We start from the raw sequence: 18,970 nt of genomic DNA, 5'->3' as shown, positions 1-18,970 counted from the left end.
GCTGATACAAGGAAATAGTCACATCATACCAGTAAGGAAAAGAAACAGGTTACAAAGCTGTACATACAGCAGAATCTCAATTTTGTTAAAATTAGGCACACACAAATACACACACACACACAGAGAAATAAGTCTGGAAGGATATAAACCATGTTAACAATGGCCTTCTCTGGGGAGTCAGATTACAGGTGATTTTCGCTTTCTTCTTTTCAGTAAGTTTTCAACAATGAATACATCTTACCGCGATAATGAGGAGAAAAAACAGTGAAACGTCTTTTACTTTTTAATCAGGACGCGGCTAAGGTAACAAGGCCTCACAGCTCTCTGCCACTCTTTCCTAACCACCCCAGTACCACCAGCTCAGAGCATCCCGGGAACCTGCCCTATCTGGTAGAATCCTACATCCTCGTGGGGCTAACAGGAATTGCCTCCACCGGTTGGGAGGATTAAATGAGATGATGCAGGGAAAGCACCTGGCACACGGCATGGCACGTGATAAACATGCAACAAACGGTGTTGAGTTAATTACTCGTTACCCTCTACCAACTGGACTCGTGAATTCCAGGATGCCAGACCACAGGCCATTTCTAGGGGCCAGGCCACTGCTTTTCCATTACTCCCTCTGCCCCTAGAGAAGAAGGCAGGTTGTGAAGAGCCAAGTGTGCTGATAGAGGTAGTAAGCCTGAAAGTAGGAGAGCCGGAACCCCAAGGAGGGCATAACTCCTTAGGTGCTCTGTCTTTGAAATGTGGGCAAAGTCCACTTATGTTGCAATAACTGCCCCAACTTTCATGAGGAAAATTGTATAAAAGTTTTTTTTTAATGTGCTGTACACGTCATCTCAGAAGGCTTGAGCTCAGGTACCAACTCTGCAGCTGGCTCACTGGGAGACCTTCCTCTCAGGATCTCAAGTCTTCAGAGAGGAGATATAACTCCCTCCCCACAAAGAGTTGCAGAACCAGTGAGGAAACAAGGGCTAGGAAGAGCTGTATCCTAGGACAGGGCTATTTATCTTTACTGTGGGGACTTGGAAGGCCAGGTTTGCCCAGACCACTGGGGCAGCTGCTGCCCAGCTGTTATTTGGGGGAACCCACTCCTGCTATCTAGGGGCTTGGAAGCAGGAGCCTATTGCCCAATTCTTTCCACCTCAAGCCCCCAGGGCAGCCCTGGGACCCTGCTGAGAGCGCAGTAGCTCCTGGAGGAGAGAATTCTCCCATCTCTGCTGCAGGTCAGGCATCCACTGGAGCCATGGCGCTGCAGCCTCTCCAAGGTGAGCCCACAGGAAGCCAAGGCCATCGGGGCTGACCCAGCACCTGTCCTGTCCCTGAGCCAAAGGAAAGAGGACTGAGGAGGTCTGGAGATGTAGTAACAAGACCTTGACTTAACCCTGAGCTGCTTGTTAATGGGAAGCTTAGTGGTGGCAAACCCCATCCCTGAAAGATTAACTGGGGCACGACTGTTCCAGCCAAGTGAGGCACAACCAACTGCACTTGGCACCAGTGGCCAGGCAGCAGGTGGGGCCCAGCGGCTTGCGCGGCCTGAGCCTGTGCCCTGAGCCCCTCCTGCGCGACCACGGGGGGCAGGTGTCCCCAAACAGAAGGATGGCTGCTCCCTGCCTCACCTGCCACCAGGAGGGGTTGCCCTCTCTGGGCGCTGCGGGCAGGGTGAAGCAGCCCCTGGCGGCAGCCGCCGCGGGCACTTACCAAAAGTGGTGAGGTAAAAGGACAAGCCCGGGTGGGCGCGCCGGCTCCCGAGGGAGACGCGGTGCAGGGAGCGCTCCATGGCAATGGCCCCGCTCCGTCCGGGCCGGGGCGCCTGTAACTCGAGGCGTCTGTGTTGCTCCCAGTAACCGAGGCAGCAGGTTCACCGCCCCCGCGCCAGTGTCTCGGCGGCGGACGCCGGAGGCCGGCTGCAGCGCGCGTTTGAACCGGCGGGCGCGCCAGGCCCTGATTGGCCCGCGCCGGTTTGAATAGGGAGATTTCCACCGGACCGCGCCGCCACCGGCCGAGGGGAGGAGGCGCCCGCGGCCCATCTGCTGCCGGGACGGTGGTCCTCCCTGTGGAGCCGGCAGGATGGGCGGCCCCACCAAGGCTCGGGGCTCGGGGGCCGCTCTGGGCTGCAGGTGCCAGCCCCATACCAGGCCCGCGGCTCCTGGCGCGCCCACTCGGCGGGCTTGGCCTGCTCGCCCAGCTGCCCCAGGCCAGCAATTAGCCAGGTTTGCAACATGCTTTGAAGCTCAGACCTGTACTCACCAGACCCAAGCAAGGGCAGGGGAGCACGCTCCTGGCCCAAGGCGATGGGGTTTGGAAAAACGTTCTCCACCCTTGGACCTCCACCCCCGACCAGCTGCAGGGCCCTTCCCTGACCCTGGCCCCTCCATCTCTCTCTTGAGCCTTCTCTTGGATGACAGCAGCCTGGCACAGGTCCAGACCAGAGCAGGTTCCTCCAGCCAGCCTCATGGCCCCCCATGGGCAGCCTGGGGCCATGAGACAGGAGCACAGGCCCCCAGCATCATCTGAGGGGACAGAAATGCACAGTATAGTATGTGGAGGGGCCGGCCCTTTCAATCTCCAGAGCTTGTTGCGAGGAAGCAGAGCTGGAAGGAAGGTCAGCCCCTGCGCTGCTTTGTCGGCAAACGTTCACGGGATGCCTCCTGGGAGCAGTTTCAAAGACATCTGCTCCGCAGCTCTCTGTTGATGCCGTGGGGAAAGCTGCTGGTCTTATGTAAATCTAAAAATGGGAAGTGTCGGCAGTTGCCAAATGGATATCTGTGGCTCAGTGATCCACTCAAGACAAGGTTGGCGGATGCAAGAAAGAAAGTGGGGAGAAAAGTTATATGTATGGAGTACCAGGTGCCAATGGCTGAGCTGGGCAATTTACACACATCTTCTCATTTAATCTTCACAGTAACCCTAGGAAGTATTAGCCCCAATTTACCAGGGATAAACCTGGTAAATCTCACACAGAGAGGGCAGGTGACTTTTCCAAGGTGGGCAGGGCTGAAATTTGAACCCAGGCCTGGTCTGCCCCAAAGGCCATCCTCCTTCTGTTCTTCCTTGGCCTCCACTCCTGCCCCATGGCCAATGGCAGGTGGAGGGAGCAGACCTGCCTTCTTGAGGCAGGTAAGGAAACTAGATGCCACAGGGCCAGCTGGCCACCAGAGGGGAGCAGAAACTGGAAAAGGAGCCCAGAAATCAACAAAGTAGTGGTCAAGTGCAAATGAGTCACATAAAGGCCAGTGGGTTGTTCAAATCCTGGCGCATTGTGAAGCCCTGCTCTGCTCTTCCCCCACCCCAACTCCTTGAGCACTGCCCTTAGCAGGGGCAAGCCTGCTCCCTTGGCCCCAGCCCAGTGACAGACAGACTTACCTGCACCCTGGACTTGAGCAGGCCTGATCCTTATCCTGGCTGGGGAAGTCTGAATCCAGGCATCCTTTCTGGGCAGGGAAGTATCCCGGCTCTGCCACTCCATCCAGCCAAGGAAAACAGGCAACCTCAGGCTCAAGCCACAGGATGCAGACAGGACACGGAGGCTGGAAGTGCTGTAGACCTGCGGGACCAAGATGGGAGCATGAGTTAGGCATGGCCTGAGGATGCCCCCTGAAAGGGGGGTCCATCCCAGTAGGAATTAGAAAGTATGATGTTCAGGAGTCTGAGCAAAGGGAGGCCCACAAAGGGAAAAGTGATGTGCCCAAGGTGACAGTGGCCCCTTCACAGCTCAGGGACCACTGTAGCACCTGCACTAAGGGAGATCACCTTGGACTCAGGAAGCTGTGAGCAACCGGCAGATAGATACACATTCAGGAGGGTAGAAGCCAGCAGGAGAGCTGGGTAGACTTGCATTATCTGTTTGTGGCCTGGGGGAGAAAAGACTGAGGCCCACACTTGGCACTTCACCCCTACTCGGGACAAAGGTCCTGCTGCCTTGCAGGTTCCCTCCTGACTCCTCCTGCCCCATCAGTTGGGGACCCCAGTGCCACTCTGATACTGATCTGACTCTTGGGGTGGCACCACCTCCACCGCCCTCACCACCAACAGTAAGGCCCCTTTACTTAGTAGAGCACTAGAAGCTTCCTTCTCTTAAAGGGGCAGGTCACTCTTTTCTCAGGAGGGGGAGGACAGAAGTGAGTGGGAGCCTGGGCAGTGGCACTGCAGGAGACACTGGCCCCATTAACCCACACTACTGTCTACAGCGGACATCCAGAAAGGGTTGAGGTTTATGGCCCTGCTTTCTCCAAAAAGACAAGGGAGTTTGAGGACCACGCCTGGCTTTCTGACATGCCCTGAACACTCTAGCTCCCCTGGTCATGGGCCTCAGTATCCTTCTAACACTCACACACACTCCACACATACATAAACAAACTACACATACAATATTAACACTGCACACGCTCTGCACACACACCCACGTGTACCATAACACTTCCCACGTACATTCACGAATACACCAGATACACAAACATACCATATACATACACCCCACACACAAATAAACACACCACATACACACCTCACACATATATACAATCACACCCCACAGATTTAATGCATCCTATGCACATACACAAGCACACAGACACACGCTACACAGACACACACACACACACACACACACACCAAAAAAACCCACTTAAATGCACTATATACATACAGCACATCCACATACAAAGATTGATGGATTATATTTTTTAAGACTAACTCTGTTTCAAGAAGAATAAGGACTACTTGTGTTTGGAGGGAAGGGACTAAAGAGGTTTATTTGGGTGCATTTTCACATTAGCTATCAAAGAACCTTAGTGCCTTTAAGATATCATCTGGCCCAATATCCAAAACAATTTTGAAAAATAATAATAAAGGGGACTAGGACTACCAGATGTTAAACAGTCTTATAATAATGTAGAAAGAAGACAAACAGATCAATGGAACAGAATAGAAAGTTCAGGGGAAATATGATTTTACTTAGAAAACAAGACAATGTTCAAAATTCTTTAAACTAAAGACTCATTTCAAAGAGAAGTGGAACAGCTAATTCAGATGAAAATTTTAAAAGGAAATAATAAGGTTAAAGTTGAAACTTATTTTTAAAAAACAGACTTCAACAATAAAACCATAGCCTGGTTCTTTGAAAAGACCAATAAAACAGAACTCTGGCAAAACAAAGAAAACTATAAATAAACAAGTTTAGGAAAGAGAAAGATAGCCAAGATACAAAGGTAATTCTTAAATTATGAGAGAAAACCATTGCAACTTTATTTGTAAATTTGAAAATCTGGGGGGAAATTGATGCTTTTCTAGAAAGTATTAATTATTAAAATTGATACAAGAGTTTAAAATTTTTAATAGATCACTAACCATAGATAAAATACAAAAGGAAATAAAAAATCTACCTGACAAAATTACAGAAGACTCAGATAGTTTTAGAGGCCAATTCTATTAGACCTTCAAGAAACAGATAATGCCTAAGTAATTTAAAACTGTTTCAGAACTAGAAAAAAAAACAAAACTGAAGGATTTGTCAGTACTAGATACAAGGCTAGACAAAGACAAAACCAGATAAGGTTAGCAACAGAAAACTACAGACCAAAGGTCAAAGATAAAAATAAGAGTAGAAGTTAATGAAATAGAAAACATAGATAAAAGACCTATTAAAAATTTGACAAAACTAGGCCCACATTCCCCCAGTTTTGCCACATTCCTTTTTTAAAAGAAAAGCTAGAAATGTCTAATTTTTCATATGACGTCTCCCAATTTTTTAATATTGACTATTCATTCACATTTTTTAAAAATATTATGTAGGCCAAATAAAATATACCTCTGCCCTATAACTAGTTTGAAATCTCTGCTAGACCAATCTGATTTATGAATATAGACACAAACATCCTAAATAAAATATTAGCAAATCAAATCCAGCAGTATATTCATGATACATTCAAATGGTATATATTCCAGGAATGCAAAGACGGCTCAGATTTAATGAACATACTAGTGCAGGGGTTGGCAAACTCTGCCTACAGGCCAATCTGACCAGCCACCTACTTTTGTACAGCAAGTAAGCTAAGAGTGGATTTTACAGCTTTTAATGGTTGAAAAAAAATTTTTTTAATTTTAAAAAAAAGGTTTTTCTATGGCCATAAAAAATTAATTTTTAAATTAAAAAATGAATGTAAAATATTTACAAAATATATGGCAAATGTGTATATATGTACAAAGAAGTCTTACAAATCAGTAAGAAAAAATAATTGTACCAAAGAACATGAATAATCATTGCACAAGAGAGGAAATGTAATTGACTAATACATAAAATACTAGTAACCAGAAAAAGAAAAAAATCATCCCACCATTTGCCTTCAGGAAGTTCAAGCATTTGTATTTACAGATGAGACAACTAAGTTTCAGAGTTGTTAAATGAATCAGGTGGCTAAGGTAGTAAATAAACAGTGGAGAAATAAGAATCCAGCCAAAGAACCACTATAGAATGTCATCTTTCACACTAATCTTCAACTAGTAGTACTAAGACCTCCATGGCTTCTAACACATTAAAATTCAATTCAACAGATGTTTGCTAAGCTAAGCACCCATGTTGTGCTGAGCCTTACACTGAACACTGAGCATACAGAAGTGAACAAGATGGAGCTTACAATCTGGTGGAAGATTGGATGAGTGTTACAATGGAGGAAACATGGCAACCTGCAGAAACACAGATTAGTATCTCACTTAGCCTGGGGATCCGGGCCAACCAAGATGAGAATGGAAGTCAGAGAAGACTTCTCAAAGAAAGTGACCTGAAGGATGATTTAGCCAAGCCAATGAGGTGAAGGAAGGGTTATAGGCAAAAAGAACAAAATTTGCAAAGGCCAGATAATGAGAGAAGCTTATACATTTGAGGAATGGAACAGTGGGACACATGGCAGGGAGGGAAGAATATGCAAGAAGGTAAACATCATACAGGGCTTCACATATTATTAAAAGGAGCTTGGGCTTTATCCTAAATGTAGGGCAGTCGTTGAAAGACTTTGAGCGATCCCAAAAGGTTTTGTGTTTTAGAAAGATCACTCTGGCTAGAGTATTAGAAAAAGGACTGGGGGGACTTCCCTGGTGGTGCAGTGGTTAAGAATCCGCCCGCCCTGCTGCCACGGAGTGGAGACTTCAGAAGCAGGAGAGCTCCTAGTGCCTCCTTGCCTTCCTCAGCTGCCTCCTCCCGAGCCCTCCTGTCCCCAGCTCTGCCTGCTGAGTGAAGAAGTGGGCTCGACTGCGTTGCCGCTGTATAAAGCATGTGGTCTTAATAGTGTGTGGACAGCTGACAAATTTAATCCTTTTTTGTAATACTTTCTATGTGACATTTCCCTTCCCTTTAGAAACACTGCACATTTTAGCTTTAGGCATGATCTCTTCTGCATTGACTGGACTTCGTAGGGGTGGGGGAGGATCAAGAGGAAGTGGGCAGCCAGAGATCCTGAAGGGGGCCGCTTCCATGACTGCTTTATGCAGAAGTCATAACAAATGCTGGTGTCTTTAGCTCCAAATGTGGCAGGAAGGGGGGTGGGGGGGTCGGGGGGAAATCGGGAAGCGCAGGGGGCGGGATCCATAAAAAGCGGTGTGGGGGTGTACAGCCTGAGCCTGACTCCACGCCACTGGGTAATTTATGTTGTCACACTGCTGTTCTTGGTGCGGAGGCATTCAGAATGTCACAGAGGCCAGACCTATGGCCTCCTGGACCCCTGGGCTGGCAGGGCATCTTGGAAGAACAGCGCTTGGTTTGATACCTGCAGCAGAGGAGAGGAAAGCCCAGGGACGTAGTGTGAGGAGGTGACGCATCGTGTCCCAGTACATCCGGGACTAACTTTCTGAGCCCCCTATCCAAAGCTGGCTTTATTTCCATTAACGCTGGTGCTCCCGCATCTCGTGAGTACACCCTGTGTGTCTGTCCTCTCCTCTCTGCACTTCACTGTCACCCCCCCGACACCCCCTCCGCCCCAGATATGGGGAAGGTCAGCACTGAAAGGGTTAAGCAGCAAGCTTTGGTTCATGGTTTTAATTCCTTGGTAAAGTAAATTAGGCAATGCCAAAGGCTGTGGGTTTGGTCCTTGGAGAAAATGTGGGCCTTATAAGATAGGAGAGTAAATTTTGGAGGGATGGATTATTTATTGATAGATTGATTGATTGATTGATTGCTGTGTTGGGTCTTTGTTGCTGCGTGCGGGCTTTCTCTAGTTACGTTGAGCGGGGGCTGCTCTTCGTACCAGTGTGCGGGCTTCTCACTGCGGTGTCTTCTCTTTTTGTGGAGCACGGGCTCTAGGCCCATGGGCTTCAGTAGTAGTGGCTTGCGGGCTCTAGAGCGCAGGCTCAGTAGTTGCGGCACACGGGCTTAGTTGCTCCGCGGCATGTGGGATCTTCCCGGACCAGGGCTCGAACCCGTGTTCCCTGCATTGGCAGGGGGATTCTTAACCATTGCGCCACCAGAGAACCCTGGAGGGCTTTATTGAAGAAATAAAAGACATCTTTTGTATCTTTAAAAAAAAAAAAAAGGAATCCGGCTGCCAATGCAAGGGACACGGGTTCGAGCCCTGGTCCAGGAAGATCCCACATGCCGCGGAGCAACTAAGCCCGTGCGCCTCAACTACTGAGCCTGTACTCTAGAGCTTGCAAGCCACAACTACTGAGCCTGAGTGCCACAACTATGGAGCCCGCATGCCACAACTACTGAAGCCCGAGCGCCTAGAGCCCGTGCTCCGAAACAAGAGAAGCCACAGCAATGAGAAGCCCGCACACCACAACGAAGAGTAGCCCCCGCTTGCCGCAACTACAGAAAGCCCGCGTGCAGCAACGAAGACCCAACACAGCCAAAAATAAATAATAAATAAATAATTTTTTTTAAAAAATGGATTGGGAAGATGGAGGGGTGGCATGAGGGTTGGAATCCAAAAGTGCTGTTAGGTGAACTCTTTTCCAATGGCCCAGGTTAAAAAAAAACTAGTGTAGTAGCAGTAGGGATAGAAAAAGGTAGAATCAACAGGACTTGGTGGTTGATTGGAAGGTAAAAGTCAAGAAATCCTGGCTTGAGAAATTAGCTATTCAGAAGTGACCTTTACAGAGATGGAGAACATGAGAGGAAGGGCTGGACCGAGGGGAGACTTGATGAGTTCACCTCTGAGCCTGCTAAGGTTGAGTTACTTACTTGCTGTCCAACTGACTATGTCAAGTGAACTGTTGAATACACTGGACATAAGTTCAGGAAAAAATACTTAGGCTAAAATATAGATTTAGGAATTCCCAGTGAAGCCATGGCATGGATAAAAGAGCCCAAATAGAATGTTTAATGTGAGAAGAAGGCTCAGGAAAGAACCAAGAAGAATACCAACTGAAAAGACAGGCAGAGGAAGAAAGGCTAGAAAGGGAGAAGGAAAGCCAGGCAATGTATTAAGAAAGAGACAATAGTCAACAATCTCAAACACTGTTGAGAGGTCAAGTAGGTTAATAACTGAGAAGTGTCCATTGGATTTAGCAACAAGACAATCATTGTTGACCTTCCATCCCAGAATAAAATGCTGGGAGGCAACAGCTCCACATGAATGAAACTGTACCAAATTCACTCCAAAAGGAAAAATACCCTGGGCTCAAAGCCAGAGAATATTCTTGGGTCAGGTTTTTTTTCTTGTCCTAAATTTAACCAGCTGGAATGTTTTGTTAAGTGGTATTTTTTTCACCCTTGAAATGAAGGATTTGCCTTTTAAAAGTATGTATGTCTGCAATTCATCTTCAAGGTAAAACACAGTATCTTGGGTTAGTGGTTCTCTACAGGAGCAGGTGCTGGTTGCTGTAAATACCACTGAGAAACTTCAATTTGCCTCAGCTATAGGAGCCTTTGGTGACCTAAATACACAAATAGGGTCTAAGTGGGAACCAAGCAAAAAAAACTCAAGATTTCAAGTAAGCTGAGAGATATTATTTCAAAATAGAAGAGAACAAAACCTTCCCTGCCAGAGGAATGTGAAATAGTAAGTTGAGTCCAATGATAAGGGCCAAAGGCTTGACAGAAAAGCTGAGTCACCTGTCTCTTCTAGAATGGCTCAGTTTCCTTGTAGTTATGTTGGAAGCCCTTTTAGCCTCTTCAATAAGCACCCGTTTTCCTGACCTGATAACAAGCAGCTTGGCTTGGCATAGTCAAGGGCTCCAGAGCCCCTCAAAAAGTTTTCCAAACTTAAGGAACAATATAAACTTCTGCCTCCTGCCAAGATGGAGTAACATCTTGGGACTGGACCAATCCAGGGACTGGATTTTCCCTCTCACCTGAAACAACTAAAAGACTGGACAAAATATATGAAACAACAGTTTTCAAGATACTGGACATCAAGCAACAAAGGGCGGTGATCCCTGGGAAACAAAACCAGCAAGGTGAGCCCTATGATTGCCGCAGCTCCTTGCCTGGAGAGACCAACTCCAAACCCTCAGTTGAGGAGGTCAGGAGGCCAAGGCAGCTAGAGCTCACAGGATAGAACATCAGAGAGGAAAGAGCTGCACAGAGAGCTTCAAAGATCTGCAGAGGGTCTCCCTTCAAATCTTCAACTAAGTGCTAATGAGCTCATAGGTGTTAGGAAAGTACCCTGAGGCTGGGGAAGGAACCACCAAAAAGAACTAGTGGGAATAATCTTTCCCAGGCTCTCACAGGACCAGGATTAGCTCTTATTCTCATCAGCCAGAGTGGAAAGACCTTCTAATTCATGGGGCATTGGGTAGGTACTCAGAAGGGTTTTACCCCAGTTGTGGGGAATAATTAGCCCTAGACTAAATGATGCTCTGTTCTCATCTAAAAAACCCTAAAAGCAAGACCCAAAAAGATCAAAAGCTTTCTAAGTAACCAGTGACAAAGAGAAAAATCTTGAAAGCAGCAAGAAAAAACCACATTATATACAGAGGAACAAAGAAAAGAATGACATTGGACTTACCTGAAATATGTACCTGAAGACAGTGAAGCAACAACTTTAAAGAAAAAAACTGTCAACCTAGAATTCTATACCCAGCAAAAACATCTTTTAAAAATGAAGGCGAAAATAAAGATTTTCTCAGACTTACAAAAGCTGATTGAATTCATCATCGACAAACCTGCACTACAAGAGATGCTGAAGTCTTTCAGGCAGGAGGAAAACAATACCATATGGAAATCTTGATCTACAAAAGGAATGAAGAGAACACCAGAAATGGTAACTATGTGGGTACATATAAAAGGGTTTTTTCCTATTATTTAAATCTCTTTAAAAGAACACTATAGATGGACCTAGAGACTGTCATACAGAGTGAAGTAAGACAGAAAGAGAAAAGCAAATACTGTATGCTAACACATATATATGGAATCTAAAAAAAAAAAAATGGTTCTGAAGAACCTAGGGGCAGGACAGGAATAAAGACACAGACGTAGAGAATGGACCTGAGGACATGGGGAGGGGGACGGGTAAGCTGGGACGAAGTGAGAGAGTGGCATTGACATATATATACTACCAAATGTAGAATAGATAGCTAGTGGGAAGCAGCCGCATAGCACAGGGAGATCAGTTCGGTGCTTTGTGTCCACCTAGAGGGGTGGGATAGGGAGGGTAGGAGGGAGGGAGATATGGGGGTACATGTATAGCTGATTCAATTTGTAATACAGCAGAAACTAACACACCATTGTAAAGCAATTATACTCCAATAAAGATGTTTAAAAAAATAAAGTGAATCAAAACCATTACTGTTCTTATGCTGCAAAAAATTTAAAAAATTTTAAAAATTAGAAATAAAAAAAAATAAAAGAACACTATAACTAGGATAATAAATGATTAACTAAAAAAAACACCCAGAGGGCTTCCCTGGTGGCGCAGTGGTTAAGAATCTACCTGCCAACGCAGGGGACAAGGGTTCGAGCCCTGGTCCAGGAAGATCCCACATGCTGCAGAGCAACTGGGCCCGTGCACCACAACTACTGAGTCTGCACTCTAGAGCCCGCATGCCACAACTACTGAGTCCACACGCCTAGAGCCTGTGCTCCACAACAAGAGAGGCCACGGCAATGAGAAGCCCGCACAATGCAACGAAGAGTAGCCCCACTCGGTGCAACAAGAGAAAGCCTGCGTGCAGCAGTGAAGACCCAATGCAGCCAAAAATAAAATAAATTAAATCAAAAAAAAAACACCCAGAGCTCCCTGCATCCTGGAATAAATTGTTATATGTTGCCTTGTCTAAATTCTGATGAGGTAATTGCAAGAAGCAAACTCCAGGGAAGCTATTAGCAACTTAGCATTTGCAGTCAGGTGGGAATGTGGATTCTACTTATGGAAGAAAATAATATGGATATATTTAGTATAAAATGCAACCACCACAGCTGAGATCTGTGGCTCAGATGGATGACACTCAAGCTTGAATATAAAGCTTATGTAGACCAAAGCCTTTTTCTGGATCAATGTAATGTGATGATGAACTGTCTTCCAGTGGACAGTAGCAGATCATACAGGGACAGAGGTCATGGCATCTAGAGATCCCAAACATTCTCCAAGGGAATTTCCTTGGGAACTAGGGAATATATCTGGGTTGGTTTTACTGGAACTGTAACTGAGAGCAGTGACATGTATTCCTTTTGCTTCCAGATTCTTACCAATCACTCTCGGACCCCTTTTTCTGCTCCCACCACTTACTGAAACTGTTCACTCAGAGGTCATCACTGACTTCCATATTCTGAATATCATTTGCCTCTTCTCAGTCCTCATCCCCCTTTTCTTAGTTTTCCTCCCACTTCTCTGAAAATTCCTCTATTTTATGGCTCTTCCTGCCTCCTAGTGAGAGTATGCTACCCAGTTGTGCCCTTCAGTCTCCCTCCTTCCTCAATATTCTCCCCCTCTGAGATCTCATTCACTCCTATTTTTACTCTCAGCTACCTGTTCTGATCTGACTCCTGGATCTCTCTGCAACGCCAGGGCCCAGGGCCACCTCTGCTTTGACACACTAACCAAAAATCTCCTTCCTCTCTGCACCCACCCTCTCCCCGACAGCTCACCTAGACTGTAGCCCTAATTGTCTGCTTTCATATCTTTCTACCCAGCTAACTGTGAACAACTCTAATGCAGTGACTGAGATGTGTCTTCTTAGTAGCTGCTACTGCCCAGCCTAGTCTGGCACACATTTTAAAAAGGCAAATCTTGCCAGGGAATTCAGATCTAAATCAGCATATAAAGCATAGACTGTGAATAGTCAAAATTACCCTCAAATAAGCCCTCAGTCACCCATAAAATGCACATGGTATTGTGAATCAAAAGGGGAACAGCAAATTCACCTTCTCCGTCTTGCACTCCCTCCGGGATGTATTTTCACTGAGTGCAGAGCCAGAACAGCCCCCACCAGCTGCATTATAGTCTGTCACTCCCTCGCACTTGTGCTTCATGTTTTAGCCCCACATACTGACTGAATTTCCGTAAGTGAAAAGCATAGATAGCTAGAACTCCACTGAAAGGTTTGATGAACGAATTCCTTTATCTTCCCTTAAACTGGTTCTTCCTTATAACTTCACAATTTCTGATGACAGCACCTCACTGTCAGGCTGAAAATTCTTTGACTCCTCCCTCTCCCTCACTCTTTCTTTCCACTTTCCAGCTTCTTAATTCTTCCTCTGCACAACTTCCCTTTGTCTCCATTCTTATTGCCACGTACATGATCCAAGCCCTGGTCACCTCCCATCTTGACTTCTATGACAGCCTCCTATGACACAGAGCTGGTCTCTCTCCAATTCTTGTTTCACTGCCATTAGATTAACATTTTCTAAAGCACTGATTTCGTTCTATCACTCCTCTGTTCAAAAGCCATCAGTGTTATCAGATAGAGTCCACTCTCTCCTGGCTGGCATTCAAGGCCCTAAACTATCTAGTCACAAGTCATCTCCAGTCCTACATTCCACTCTTCCCAGACAGGAACACTACACCCCCTGCCTATCCCCCAAACTTTTCCCACTTCCCTCTACCTAAAGGCCACCTCCACAAACATCTCCACTTGCCAAAACTTAATTCAGCCTCAGATGGTAGCACCCAAAGTACCCCTTCCTTCTTACCACTATAGCTCCTTCTTTGTACCACTCAACTCACACTGCTACATCAAATGTACCCCAAAGGAGGAGATATGTCCCTGTGTTTTTTATTCATTCACTCATTCAGCACATGTCATTGAGCATTTACAACGTGCCAGGCAGTCAACCAGGTGGTAAAGATATGCAGTGAAGACAGATGCCAATCACAGAACTGATAGTCTGGCAGTGGAGGGTGGCAACGGACAAGCTGTGAGGAAAGGGTATGAGAGGAAAGGGGAAAGAGTGGAACCTCACCATGACAGTGCTCAGAAAAAGCTCCCCAAAATAATAACACACAAGCTGAGATCTAAAGAATGAGTAGAAAGTCGCCAGGCAGAAGGAGGAAGAAAAGAATTTTATAGGTTAAAGGAAGAGTATGGGGGAAGAAAAAGTCTGAAGGTAAGAGAGGACAGGGCTTATTAAAAGAACCAAAAGAAAAAGTCATGACTGGAGCACACAGAACGAGGTGAGAGTTGGGGGAATTGGGGCTAAGGAAAACAAGTAGGGCCCAACCAGGTCACAGCCCTATCTTGTAAGGCTTGTAAAACAAGCAAAAGAGGTTGGGTTTGACCCTGAGGGCAAGGGAGAGTTTTTTTGTTTGGTAGGTTTTTTTAAATTATTTTATTTATTTTTTTTTGGCTGCTTTGGGTCTTCGTTGCCGCACGCAGGCTTTCTCTAGTTGTGGCGAGCGTGGGCTACTCTTTGTTACGGTGCACGGGCTTCTCATTGTGGTGTCTTCTCTTGTTGCGGAGCACAGGCTCCAGGTGCGTGGACTTCAGTAGTTGTGGCACGCAGGCTCAGTAGTTGTGGTGCATGGGCTTAGTTGCTCCACAGCATGTGGGATCTTCCCGGACTAGGGATCGAACCCATGTCCCCTGCATTGGCAGGCAGATTCTTAACCACTGTGCCAGCAGGGAAGTCCCCAAGGGAGAGTTTTAAGGAGTAATGTGACCATATTTGCACATTGGAAAGATGGGAGAATGGATGGGAGCAGTAAAGATCAGGGGTTGATGCAGTGACCCAGATGAAAGAAGATGGAGGCCTGGACTAGGGTAAGAGCAGGAGGAACAGAGAGGAGCATAAATTTGGATTCTACAGCTAATAGGATTTGGTGATTCCCTGAACTCAAAGGGGCCATGATAGGAGAATGTCAGAGATGATCACACAGCCTAGACCAGTGCTTTGCACATAATAGGTGCTCAATTAATATTTGTGGACTGAATGAATGAACAACAAATAAATTACTGAATGAACAACTGTACCAATGAATGAGAGGCAGAGAAGAGTAAGTTATTTTTGGAGATCCTTTCCAAGGCAGAGCCATCATTAGAAGTAATACAGATGCAAGAAAAAAATCCGAATTTGTTGGTTTACACCCTCCCTATATTAAACAGGTGAAATCTCATCAAGATAAATTTAGGAGACACAAAGCAATATAGGAGCCTCAGATAGCTTTTGATGTTTCTACCTTCCCAAATGCTGCCTCCCTGAGTCTCTGCCCAGCTGATGATCTGTCAGGACCATCAATAGCCCCCAACTTCCCCAAATCCTAGGCCTCTGTGCATGTTCCAGAATTTTCCACACTCTTGAAATGGTTCTTCTAATGAGAATCTAAATTGTTCAAAGACTCATTCATTCATTCATTCACTCATTTACTGAGCGCCTACTACATGCTGGAGCTATAAGCTGGGGCGATAAGCGTGACACAACAGACACAGCCCAATCCCTCCAGGAGATTCCAGTCCCCTTGAGCACTTAAATTAGATCACTTATGTAAAGGTTGAAATGTAGCTTTTCCTCCGTTTACTCACAAAGAAGTCTCTTTGGCTGTGTATACAGACGGTCTCAGAAACAACCAGAGGCCTCCAGTCTTAGAAGAATATCATTTTCATAATGTAATATCACCACCTAGTGGTCTCAAACAACTTTACCATTTGCTCCAGTGAAACTTCTAGCTATATTCCTATGAATGACTCCCCACCATCTCTGCAGAACATTTCCTTTTCTATCAAGATAATCTAGGGGTTGATCCTCTAACATATAATAAGTACTTAACATTTTTTAAATAAATGTATAAACAGACGAGCAAATTAATTTCATACCTTAGTACCTTATGGCAATTGAAAATTTACAATTTTTTTCTCCCACATTCTTCTAGATTCCAAGGAACCTCTAATCATTTTAATCTAAAAGCGAGAGGCATTTCTGTCCTTAATTTAGCGAACAATTCCTTTAGGCACATTTGAATACACTGATTTTTTTAAGGGTCACTGCCACGGCGAATGAAAACCCTGACTCCCGCCCTCCAAAGGGAGCTTTCTGTAATCCAAAAACAATGAAGAACAGAATCTGTTACCCCAGATGTCAGGACCAAGAGCAAAACAAAAGACAGCTGGCTCTGCAAGGATGAGAGTGTGGGCACAGAATGTCTGAAGATGCTTTCACTGACTCTGCTTATGCACACAGGTCAAACTGGGCCAGGTGTCATTGGGAAGTATGCTCAGAAAACCAAGGTGAGCAAATAAAGTGGCCTATCCCTAGTAGAGATCACAAAGAAAGTAGAAAAGAACAACAACAACAAAAAAAAAAACAGAATCTAGTTTCTTGGGAACAAAAGGCTCCCCAGACAGTATTCCAACAGACCAAGTCTTAAGTCGTCCTGTCTGCTCAAGTGCGTAAAGCAGATCTTCAAGCGATTCTGGCTGGAGCCTCCTGGCTATTAGGCCTCGATTCTCCTGATTCCTATGGCCCAGATGGTGGGGAAACGGCAGTTAGCAACAGTTACCTGGCTCCTTCTCTCTCAGAACATTGGGAGGCTGAAACAAAGGGTTCATGAGGGCTCCTCCCCATCAGTCAATTCTTTTCTACAGGGCCTCATCCTTCCTTTCTGATTGTCAGCTGTGCATAAAGAGAGGGAATCAGAGAGGCATCAGAACACACTGGAACAGACAAGGGCTCAGGTTCTAAGCCCAACCCCCTTCACTTGCTGGCCTTTGATTTCTGGCAAATTACTTAACCTCTCCAGCAAGGCCAGCAGGTACTGTTGTGCAGTGGACCAACACTAGGGGTGTTGCTCAAATTGTAATCACCGTAGGTTTGTATATTCATTGAAATAATTTTTTAGCAGATAGTAGTAAAGTGTCTTAAAGGGTCCCTTTTTTCTAATTCACCCAAAGGCTCCAAATGGGCTATCATCAGCCCTTTATTCTGAGCCTGAGTTTCTTAAACTATAAAACAGAGACAATCCACACCTACCTATAGAGTTGGCCAGAGAACCAATCAAAATAGTGGGTATAAAGTGCCTTGAAAACTGTAATGTGGTATGTAGCTATTTCCCTAAATTCTGTTTATGATTATCCAAATTTGAGGGACTGGCATAACAAAGATGAAACAAGTTTCAGCCTACAATATTTTTTCTCTCTTTGAAAATAGAAGCAAAGGCCAGTATTCAGATAGCAAATACCTTCTCACTCAAAATATGTCATGATTCAAAAGGTAACTCTGTACTAATCATCACGACTTAAACGAATGTGCCAATTTCTGGGAGTTGCTTACTATAGTTAGACCTTCTCTAAGTCTTCAGATAAAATGAGCAAATTAAAGCTAAGCCCTGCCCATCCTCAACCCCACTAGTGCCCATTGGAAATTGGGTTTGCTCGGGAGGACAGGTCTAAGGGTAGGCTAAGAAGAAGTGGAAAAAGTTGTAAATTTTTAAGTTAGCGCACAGGAGTCACTCTGCAATGTAATGTACATTTGAGAAATAATTATTTTCAGAAAAACAGCCTATATAAGCCTCTTGGATTCCTCTGACCATGAAGATTCAGCTAAATATAGTTCAGTCTAGTAACACAAATGATGTCATATAATTTTGATTTGGCTTGGGAAAGATGAAGAATGGACAGGCAGCAGTTTTAGCTTTCTAATTTGGTCTGTTTTGAGACAATGTTAAAAAAGGGTAGAACATTTAATCTGCCTTTCTTGTACAAACTGTACTTAGGGTAACAAATTAATTGATGAGGGGTAAGTTCTTCTTTACAAAAAGTTCACAGGCCCAGTCCAGAATTCCACTTCTTGCCTCACAGTGCAAGGAGCTCCACAAACAGCTCTCCAGTGAAACTAATGAAAATTATTTTAATTTATTTAAGTCTCTGGAAATGGCTCTAAGTGCATACAACAAATGAAGAAACGCTTGTTCAAGAAAATCTACAAAACCTCGGTAAGAACTCCAAGAGTCTACGGTATGTGACCCTAGGCCCACTCCCCCGCCCTTTTCCCCCACTTCACTGGGACAACTCGACTCCAGACTGCTGCGCCCAAGGATGCAGGGCTCCCTCGCTCCCTAGTTCCAAGTCAGAGGGCTACTTTCCAGGAGGAACAGAATGTCATCATTTCTCATCCTGCCCCTAGCTACCTGTCGCTGAGACTAATTTCTGTGAGTACAGCCCATAGGCGGAGTCTCTCTTCTACCACCCAGCCCCTAATTGTGGGAGGGAAGCTCTACCTTGGGTACAGAGCTGCTGAGAAGACTGGGGCCCCAACTGCCCTTACCTCAACTCATGGGGCATGGGGCCCAGGCTTTTATTACCCAAATCTAAGATACTGGGTACATGAGAGTCTCCTTATATTATTCTCTTTTAGTATGGGTACATGAGAGTTTCCTTATATTATTCTCTTTTATGTAATTTTGAAATTTTTCTGTACTAAAAAGTTTAAGGACAAAAACATTTTTAGAAATCCTTCCAAAAACCAAGTACAAGCAACCCTGAGATTCTGAAATTCTGCATCTTTATGAACATCACTGGAATTTTCCTGCAGACTCAGTAACTTAGGAACTGGATCCTTAGACTCTTCTAGGTTAATATGAGTCCTCTACCACACAAAGAATACTACACA

General features: G+C 45.4%; 1 protein-coding gene across 6 annotated transcripts in view; it reads right to left on the bottom strand.

Moving 5' to 3' along the window:
- RGS3 (regulator of G protein signaling 3) overlaps positions 1-18,853 on the bottom strand; it is a 145,326-nt gene extending 126,473 nt beyond the window's left edge. Inside the window, exons 1-2 of one of the 6 annotated variants that reach the window (XM_082403806.1) lie at positions 16,863-18,853; positions 3,367-3,547 (exon numbers count right to left, since the gene is read on the bottom strand). In XM_082403806.1, coding sequence (XP_082259932.1) covers positions 3,367-3,547; positions 16,863-16,911 — 230 coding nt within the window. In that variant the 5' untranslated portion in view covers positions 16,912-18,853. Of the gene's footprint in view, positions 1-1,701; positions 2,229-3,366; positions 3,548-16,862 lie in introns of those variants that run through there. The other 5 variants (XM_082403799.1, XM_082403808.1, XM_082403807.1 and 2 more) reach the window with 5 other exon arrangements.
- Positions 18,854-18,970: the final 117 nt, after the last annotated feature.

The sequence above is a fragment of the Balaenoptera borealis genome (genome assembly GCF_965194805.1).
Source record: "Balaenoptera borealis genome assembly, chromosome: 8".
NCBI classification, from domain to species: domain Eukaryota; kingdom Metazoa; phylum Chordata; class Mammalia; order Artiodactyla; family Balaenopteridae; genus Balaenoptera; species Balaenoptera borealis.
Note: the sequence above shows the minus strand (reverse complement) of the source record. Positions and strands in the feature narration are given on the sequence as shown.